Source organism: Chaetura pelagica, unplaced genomic scaffold (assembly GCF_000747805.2).
Source record: "Chaetura pelagica isolate M959 unplaced genomic scaffold, ChaPel_1.0 scaffold65, whole genome shotgun sequence".
In the NCBI taxonomy this organism is placed as follows: domain Eukaryota; kingdom Metazoa; phylum Chordata; class Aves; order Apodiformes; family Apodidae; genus Chaetura; species Chaetura pelagica.
This window is the reverse complement of record NW_009953386.1, coordinates 4365141-4375213: the sequence shown is the minus strand read 5'-3', so window position 1 is coordinate 4375213 and position 10073 is coordinate 4365141. Positions and strand designations below refer to the sequence as shown.

The following is a 10073-nucleotide window of genomic DNA, read 5'->3' as shown; positions in this document are numbered from 1 at the left end:
TCTCTACCTGTCAGCTAACAAGCTTCTACAGCTTCCCTAGGCCCATCTATTTCTCTTTCCCAGTGGTATTTATATACCTCAGCAACAGGCTCTTGTGGAAACTCCCTAATCATCATTATGGTCTCTGAGAATGGCAGATGGTTTCTTTGTGTGCAAATGAATAAGCTAGTGTAAGTTAAATCAAGAAAGAACAGGGCTACAGCAGTGCCAAACCTATTATTCTTTTATTGGACAAGTGTAGTTTTACTGCTCACATTGAGGGTATGCTATTAAATATGTTAAAAATGCTTGGAATGTGGAAACTGACTGGAAACTGTTTCCTGTGAAGCTTTGCAACCTTAAATCGGTACATGGGATCATTGTGGCCCTTGAGCCAGAACTGTCAAAGCCACTAAGTTTACTGCTGATTTCATCAGCTAAGAAACCGAGCCCAAAGTTCTGGTTTGTTCAAGACCAAAAAATCCTCAGATGCTTCTGGTAGAGATCAATAGAAATTTTTTTTTTTTTTTTTTTTTGTTGAATTACAGGTGCACAAGTGCTGTGCAGGCTCGAAATATGGTCAGCTTATCCTTTACAAGGAATGAGATCTGCGAGTTGGATGAACTGAGGTCACCTAAGTCATTGGCTTTATTTGTCTGTTCTAAGCCAAGAATATATTACCAAGGGCAGATGGATGTTGTACAGGCACCCACAGTAGAAACCAAATCCACCTGAAAAATGCAGTGTACATAGTTACTGAGAGTGCGAGTGGCCCAACCTACTCCTGGGTTTGCCCAGAGTGGAGCTCCTGGATGGTTGTGTAATTAGAGACTTTGAAGAGCCTTTCATTAAAGCTGGTTTAGGATTCTGTTTTTATTGATGGATCTACGCTCTTTTTATTCAGGCATCCATGTCTTCCAGTGTTGTAAATACCTGGAATTCCCCTGTGCAGGCAGACCATTTTTGCAGTGGAGTTATGCAGAGGGCTGCACAAGTCGTGCCAGATGCAGTGTGTCAGAAGCCTCCTGGTGCTGCTTTCAGCACACTTCCAGCTACTTTCAGCTACTGGATGTTGAGAAGCTGGTAGGGAGCGCTGAGTTGGCTCCAAGTACTGACAGAAAAGTCTAGTGCTTGTTGGAAAGCTTGTAGCAAGTATGTTCCACCTAGTTGGGAGTGACTATGCTGGGAAGCAGTTTATACAAAGTTGCTATGTGAAAGGAAGTTGTAGTGTTCAGAATATATGTATATATAAAAAAGGTAAATGCATATGCCCTAAATTTGCGTATCATAAATGTCTATGTCATAAGGAATTTAAGTTGGGGGATACAACTGCCAGTGTAGCTTGAAGGAATCCTCCAACATCGCTGTTGCAAGCACATGTGCTGACAATTTATTTAATAGCTCCAGAGGGAAAGAATTGTATTTTCAGCAGAAAGCTGCTGAGTTTTGGTACGCTTTTTGTGAGGCTAACTGCCCTTCTCCAATAATCACTGACCCCAATCCTACCCTGTCCTTCCCCCAACGTTCCAAGTTTGGTACTATCCGTCTTTTTAAACATTTTGAAATGGGCAGTCATAATCTGTCATCCTGCAGACAACGAATTTCCACTGACGATCCCTGCGTGGAAGAGAGAGAACAGAAATATATGAGTGAGCCAGAACTGCAGAGGATAAGACTGTACAAGTAAGAATAACTTTACACATCTGTCTGCCATTAGCTGACTTTCCTCTGAGTGTTTTCTGGTTTTATGGGCTGGAAGGAGATAAAATATGTCTGATAGTTATAATTCTTTCATACTCCCTTACAAGGTAAGACAATCAGTTCTCTGAGTAATTAGGTCTCTGAGTATCCTTCAGAAGACAATGAGTCTTGATGGTGACAAAATTTACTTTAATTGAGTGACCTTGAGGAAAAGGATAGATCTATCAAAAGTTATTGTCATGTGTTATATTGCTCAGGAATTTGTACAAAGCAAAATATGTGGCTGATTTTCAAGCTATTATTAAGTAGGAAGTTACCACACAGCAAAATACACTTCCTCTCCTTCCCTCCTTTCAACTACTTCTAGCCTAGTGTCTTTCATTAAAGATGTGAAGGAACCAATATTGAGAGAAATTAAATTAATTTTTCATCCTTGATCTTCACAAGTCACATGTGAGGTTAGAGAAATGTTTATAGGTATCAGGAGCATTTATGCTGTTCTTGGTTTGTAAGTAATTTTATGTCTGTTTTCTCAGGAGAGTGATACGACACCTACTAACAGTTATTCAGTGTCCAATAGCTGCAACAGGCTGAAAATCTCCACCTTAGCTTATTGTAGGTTAGATTTTCCCTTGGCAAAAATAGCATGAGTTCAGAGGATCAAATCCTGTTCTGCTGTGAAGCAAATGTTCAATTTAGGCTGCTTGGTACTGGCTAACAGGAGTTTAGATCTAAAGTAAAGTCCTTGCAAATGGCAGCTGTCATTTTAAATGGATAATGGGTGGTACTCCAAGAGCTTTCTGAAAGTTTGAAAGAATCCAGCCTCCTGAGCCTGATGACAGGTAATGCTGCTGGAGTGGTTCAATAGGAGCTTGATTTACAAGACCCTTGCACAGTCCTGAAGTTCTGGTGGGAAACTCCAAAGAGTAAGGAAACTGATACAGAACCTGCTATTTCTTGGGGTTTTGCTGAGATCTCTGAGCCCAGATTTTGGTATAAATTGCTCTTATATGGTTTCATTGACTGGGTGACTCTATCCTGGAGTAAGATTAATTTTACTCTTAAGCTCTGTGTAGTTATAAAACATCTTATTGTGTTTTTTTAATTGTAAAGACACTGTTTACTCAGTTTATGCTGAGTGTCATTGTAACTGAATCTGATACTCATCAGCAAGCCTACATTTAGTTATATAGTGTGGGGTTTTTTTTCCTTTATTAGATGGTTTTTAATTGTAATTGCCTCATGAAACTGTTACCAAAGATTAATTAAATGCAAGATTCATTTTTAGATTTATTTAGGAATTCCTCATTTGGACTATGTGCATGCACTTCAAAGACAGTTACACTTTTTGGTCACTGATCTACCCAGGGCACAAAAAAAACCAAACCTCCAGAAAAGGATGACTTGTGAAACAGGACGATATTTGTCAAGATTAAGGTCTGCTAAACAAACACCCATTGTCAGAGAGACCTTTAGCCCAAAAGCTGAGGTAATTTTTCTGCATCAGGATATAGTAGTTAAAAGTCAAGTTATTTAAAACAAATTATTTTAGTTACCTGAAGAAATAATATGCTTTAAAACATAACTATTTGCAAAGTAGTAATTTCAGCTTGAACTTGGAGACACTTCAGCATCTATGCACACAGCTGGTGGCCAACAGGTTTATGCATTTAGTGTTTGACCTTCTTTTGCATTACTGGTGTTTCAAGTTAAGCATATACGTCCAACTTTTCAGGATGTAGGCAGTTAAAGTGTACCATTGGTGCTGTTTGTTTAATTCAATAGTTATCCATCTGTTAGATTTTGTAGATCCCTTACAAGTTTTCCAGTGGGGATGCAAATCCTGTCAGGAATTGCCCTATGTGGAATACTCCAGAACACATATGAACTTGCCTTTGGATATTTTTATCACCACTTTATAGGTCCCTTCCAAATTGCTCATTTCATGCATTTTCCTTGGCTTGAGGAGTAAATATTGAATTTTTAGTTTTACTTGCCATCTGATGTCTGCCCAATTTAAGTTGTTGATGTTATAGGGAAAGTATCTCCAAATATTGCTGAATAATCTGTTTCCAATTCCATTAAAAAATTCTGTGAATTCCTATTCATATTGAGTTTGACAAAATCCTCTTTCTGAAGAATCACAGAATTGTTTTGGTTTATCCCATCCAGCCTCATAGCCTAGTGCTGTCTAAATGGTATAGCAGGTCACTAAACATTTCCCCTTGGATTACGGGAGCTCCATTCTGCTCCCCATTCTTGTTCTTCAGCTCAGGGGGCTGGGTACCTGGAGAACAACTGGTCTTACTGCTAAAGGCTGAAGCAAAGAAGACATTAAGCACCTCAGCCTTGTCCTCATCCTTTGTCATTGTTTCCCCCCACATCTAATAAAGGATGGACATTCTCCTTAGTCTTCCTTTTGTTGCAAATACATTTATAAAAACCTTTTTTAAATTTGTCTTTTACTGCAATATACAGATGAAGTTCTAGTCGGGTTTTGGCCCTTCTAATTTTCTCCCTGCACAGCCTAACAACATCTTTGTAGTTCCCCTGCATTGCCTGTCCCTTCTTCCAAAGGCCAGAAGCTCCACCCCCCTCCCCCCCCCCTTTTTTTTTTTTTCCTTTGTTCACATGAAACTTCTTACAGACATAAAATACCCTGTAATTTAGCTCAGCTGAGCTTGATGGATGAGCTTGTCCAGGCATTTCAAATGTGCTTACTGCTGGGTTATCTGGGCATTGATGTGTCTTTTAGTAATGATGTCTGAGTGGTTAAGAAATTACTGGTTCTTCAGATCACCCAAATAAGTGGAGCAGAGGACAGTGTTTGTAAAAGAAATGAGCTTATGACAGTGTGCATGTGCTATTTTTATACTGTGCAGTGAAGGGCAAACTGTGGCACCTACCAAGCACATCTGGTAATCCCTACCTCCCTGTCCAAGCTACTCACTGCTGTGAATGCTCCAGTGATGCTCTCTGGACTGCAGAGACCAATCCAACCAGACCACAACCACCTAACAAGTCTCCACGAGGCAGCCGTGCCATCATTACTTTGCATGTTTCAGAGTTCAGGCTGAAGCTATTTCAAAAGATTTTTTATTTGTTTATTTTGGAAGCTATTTTGCCAAGGATTTACAATGTGCATGCTTGTGTGGGCAGTTTGTTGTTTACAGCCTGCTTCACATGTCCCGTGTCTGTCTCTGAAACTTAACTGTATCAGTCTGTCTAACATTTGCCTTTCCGTGCAAATGTTCCTTTCTGTCCATAGGTCATCCTGTATGTATCAGTGTTAGCACTATGCTCCCAAACATGCTCCCAGAGATACTTCAAACCTCTAATTCTTTCCAGCTGCTTTTGTTTTGCTTTATAGACAATTGTTTTCTCCTTTTGACCCATTTAAAATGGGGCTGGAGAATGTAAGTATTAGCCACTTCTAAAATCTGTTCTCCACAAACAAGCACTTAAAACCCCTGGTGATGAACAGTATCTCCTTTATTCAGTCCTGATACACAGGCATGGAAACTCAGAGTGGTTAGAGAAGAGAAGGTCAGGATGTTACCTTTTTAAACTTTCTACAGCTTTATGCCACAGGCATCACATGCTCTCTCGAATATCTCTGCATCAGCAGTGACCCCAGTGATGCAAAGTCTTAGGCAGTAGGAAGGGAGGACATGATTTCTGCAAGTTTGTTCAAAAAGTCTAAAAATACCTAACTGTTTGAAGTAATTAGGAAAGCTTACACTAAAATATCTTCAAAGGCTATTTTTGTGCCTCTCGTTAGCTCAAGAACATTGCCCATCATGAGCTGAATATTATGGACACAAGTTTAACATGCTTGAAAATTAAAAGTAATCTCAAAATCTACAGCATGTTTACACAGACAAGCTGCTGACGGGCTGGTCTGGAAATAGCTTTTGCCTGCTTTTTTGTGTATGCCACTCAAGAGAGTTACTTTGCAAATCTGAATGATGAACTGGTGCAGTGGGCATTTATTTTTTTTTTTTCTTCTTATGCAAGGCAACACAAGTTGGCTTTAGTCATTCTGGGAGCTGCAGGCCAGGAAGTTCATTGACACAGAAGTTTCTTATATTGCAATTCATAAAATGTTTTCTCTTTTTTTACCTGTTACCATTGCAGGTTCATCTGTGGTGTCACATCAGGGGTAGGACTAAGGTGCTGGTGGTCCCCTAACCTGTGAAGACATTTAACTCCTGATGCACCATCCCTGTGGTGCTGCCTTCAGCCCTGGCCAGTCTCCCCTCTGCCACTGTGTTCTGCAGGCTGTATCAAGCCTTCACCAATCACAGACAAAAATCTGCTCAGAAGCATTGATTATCTCAACTGCTCTTTTCCAGGCTTGTCCTTGTGATTCCTGATTTTTACCCTGGTCTCCATCCAATGGAGGTTTGAATTCAGCTGGAAGGGGGTGCACTGTCTGCATTATCTCCCCTATTCACTGCCATGACCGTGAGGAACAAGCACTGGGGAATATTTAAGAGAAAAAACCCAGACCAGGAATGTCCCTTGCAACCTTGTAAATTCTTTCTCCAAAGGGGTGGATATCTTAAAGTCAATTAACTGTGAAAGTTATGCTTCTGCTTGTAGGAATAATTTGAAGACAGGGATTCCATTTGTTAATGAACAGGTTAATGAATTTTAGCTAGAAAATCAGTTAAGTTCCCACAGCAGTTTGACAGTGGGTTATAATCTCTTCATATTTCAAGTAATCTTTTGGCTGAGGGGATCCCTAGTCCAGTCCAGCAAGCTGAGAGTGTCATAGTGACAGAAGCACTTCAGCTCCTTGGAGTGTTACTAGGGACAGTCTGAAATGTTTGTGTGTTTAAACTCCTCCTTCTCTCTTCCCTCCTCCCATTCCCTGTGGCAACAACAGGCCGGTGCATGGCAGCTTGCCTTGCTGTCTGTGCTGTGTGTGACAACTAATGCTTTAATAAACTGGGGTGATATGTATGATAAAAAACAGCAATAAAAAGTTGACAGTCGATGTGTTAGAGGTCAGCTCGAGAGGAAAGAATGAAGATCCAGCTACAACTTCATTCACCGTAGAGCCTCATAGGGCCTGGTCAAGAAAAGGCAGTGAACTCATTATCTGGAAAGGGCTCAGTGTGAACTGCATTTTCTTAATTCCCAGCATGGCCTCAAATCTGTTAGAATTGTGTTGCAATGGTTTGGGCAGTTTACAGCATTCAGATTGCAATTTGAATGGTGTGGTCTTTGCATGCTGGCAGATTCCCCACTTCTCTGTGAAGTGGGCCAAAATAGTCCCTCATCCCCTGAAAGGACAGAGTTCCAGGCTGAATTAGTACTGGGTTACATAAAAAATGCTCTGACTAGAGGTAGGTGAGAAACAATATTGATGATTTTGAAGTTTGGTGGAGTTCAGATTTAGCCAAGCCTACCATTGCTGTGTTTTTCACTACTCAGGTGGACCTGACAGGTGATACCTTCGTGTATGAAGATGCCTTTTCCTGATATACCACCCTGCACAATTAACCATATGCACGGTGAACTTTGGTCCTCAGAGGTACTAGCCTGATGCTGAGTATCACAGCAGATGATGTGTAGCCATGCACTGTTTGGGAGACATAGCAAAGGAAAACTTTATTTTTTAGTTACTAGTGAAGCAGATTAAAAGCAAACCTGTCCACAGCAGAGAATGTTGTCGTTGCCCCACGGATGTAGTAGTCGTAAGTGTACATCATCATGTCCATATCTTCTCCATAGTGTCCAGGATATTCTGTTGTTAACCTTTACATTAAGGAAAAAAAGATTGAATAGTTTACCATCTTATAGAACAGTCCCAGCTGACTAAGTGCAACTCAAATGGTAGATTTTTACAGTTTCTTTGAAAGTTCTTGCTTTTTAATAGCACCACAAGATGCAGTCTGACCAGTAAAACTGCATTTATCTTCTATGCAACTAATTCATGTTACATAGAATAAATATTTGAATAAATATCAGTAAGTTTAGAACTGTTAAGAGCAAGTTGGACTACTATATGTGTATACATCTGCAGTTCTGGGATAAAAGCAGCCTGATCAAACATGTAAAGCTTGTCCACTACTTATGTGTGTCTTACAGGGATTTGCTTTGGCCTCTTGTCAGTCTGTTTGGCTTGCTACTGCAGAGCTCTGTAAATGTTGCCAAGCCAAATAGCTACAAGCATTTATCAATTTCTGAATTATATTAGTGTAGCAATGAATCCATTCCTCTTTGGCCTTTCTACTTTCTACTAGTTTATAATGTAGAAGTATTGGCCTGGACAATACTTATGCAGTGGATTTTATGTAAGAAGCTCAAAGTGCTTCTGTATTTATGGATCAAATAGTGATCACTGCTTCCTTGGATAGCAGGCAAGTAATAATTTCCTTGGTTTTTCAGACATTTTACAGATAATGAACAGATGCAGGAAGGGACTGGGACCTTGACCAGTACTTTATGTCAACATGATGTCAGAAGTCAGGAATGGAAACCTGGCACTCAGTCCTTCCCTGTGTTGCACCACTTTAGGTGGGAGTTGCTAGTGGAGTTGTGTCAGCTTCAGTCTGAAGCAGCAAAGGGAAGAATGAGGTTCCCTGTAAGGGAGATGCTGTTCCCATGGATAGGAAGAGCTCAACTCCTATTGAGACTAAGAAGGTTAAGACATTTTACAGAAATACTGACAGCTGGTTTTCTGACTTAATTCAGCCCAGCAGCAATATTTGAATGATGCTTGAAGGTGATCCTAGCACATCCCTGACAAGCACTTGTGTGCATGTTTACATTTTGTTAAACCAGTGGGGTTTGAACACAAGCTTAAATATTTTACTCACTAGGAATATAATTATTGGGGTGTTTATAAAATGAAATGTTTTGAAGGCATTGAAACCCAAACCAATGACTGTTGGAATACTCAGGAACTGAAAACTTACCTGAAAACTAGAGATCATCACCTGAATGTGTTTCTGTCAAACAATGATGAACTTAACTTATCTGTTATTTAATTGAAGGCTGATGTAATAGTTTTCGTTTCAGGACACCTCCCCTTGTGCTCCCAAATATATATTTATTTGTCAGTGTCAGACAGTTTTAGAGCTCAGATTTGAATACTTTTTTTTTCCTAGACAATCTATAGCATGAATCCCTGATACACCTTTATGGCCCCCCAAAAGAACCTTAACCTGAACATAAGGCAGTTCTTCAGTCCTGCCAACTTGCTGGGAGCCCTCCATTTGCAAAGAGATGCTTCCAGGGCCCTGTACTCTATGCCCAGAGCAGTAATGGGAGCTAGAGTATGTGTCACAAGGCCTGACCTCTGCTACCTGGTCTGTATTTTATCAATTTTCTTTAAAGAGAAATTAAGGTCTTGAGGGGAACTTTTTGCATGTCTGAGTCACCCATCAGTGAAGCCATGGATCTGAGTCTGGGAGCTTGAGATCTGGATCTGTAGCCTATAGCCAAGAGAAACTGGGGTTACTCCTTTGCTATTACATTATCAATACCAGAGAATGTTTCCGGGCACTATAACCGAGTTTTCTAGATATGTGAATAATTAGAACAATCCCTGGAACAGTCTTAACCAGAGCAACTAGCATGGTCTCACTAGTTACCTCAGAGACAGTCTGTGAGTTAGCACCATGGTAGGTACCACTCCTAATAGACAGAATGTGGACACCCTGTTTTGGAGTGTAAGAAAGATTAGTATTGTGGCTGCTTCCTCTTCTAGAGGACTCCTCATATTTAGTTTACTGATTTGTAGCCTGAATGTCTGATGGAGCATTTTCAAAGATTCCTGAGCCACAACAGGTTTTCAAAACGCTTGGCATGAAGACCACCTATGGACCAGGATTTCTTCTTGCCTTCTCCCATTAACTCTAGGTTTTAGGGATTTTTTGGGTTGCTATGATGAGAAAACACTAAGACATGCATTTACATATGTTCCCCTAAATGTGTTTCATAACATCTGTTTGGCATTCAGCAAGGAAAATGTTCTGTAATCTTGACCAGCAGTATGTGCTGGGCAGACAAAACTGCAAAACACAAGGTTAAAAAGCTGCTTTCAGCTCTACTCTAGAGACAGAGCTGGGAGTCAGTTCTTTGAACTTGTTTCATAAGCTTTTAAGTTGGAAAGTAAATCTGATTACAAGCTCCTGAGTTACTGTGAGGGGTCTCAGACATTTTACAGAAGCAGGCAGTGTTATTCTGAAGTGAATGGATGCAGTAGGCAGCCTTTATTTAGCTTCCCTCTCTTTTCTTTCCTCCCACTGTCATCACCCCCTACCACTCTACGAAGTCATCTTGTTGCCTCTTGGCCTCTAAAGGCTTGTCCACCAAGAAATATTTGAAAAGCAAATATATGCAATTAGCAAAAATTAATTATATGAGGGCTTGAACCG

At 40.3% G+C, this 10073-nt stretch overlaps 1 protein-coding gene across 1 annotated transcript in view; it reads right to left on the bottom strand.

The window, feature by feature from the left end:
• Positions 1-1529: 1529 nt before the first annotated feature.
• DPT (dermatopontin) overlaps positions 1530-10073 on the bottom strand; it is a 25837-nt gene continuing 17293 nt past the window's right edge. The window contains exons 3-4 of the mRNA XM_009998250.1: positions 7339-7446; positions 1530-1596 (exon numbers count right to left, since the gene is read on the bottom strand). Of these exons, the coding sequence (XP_009996552.1) occupies positions 1530-1596; positions 7339-7446 (175 nt within the window). The remainder of the gene's footprint in view (positions 1597-7338; positions 7447-10073) is intronic.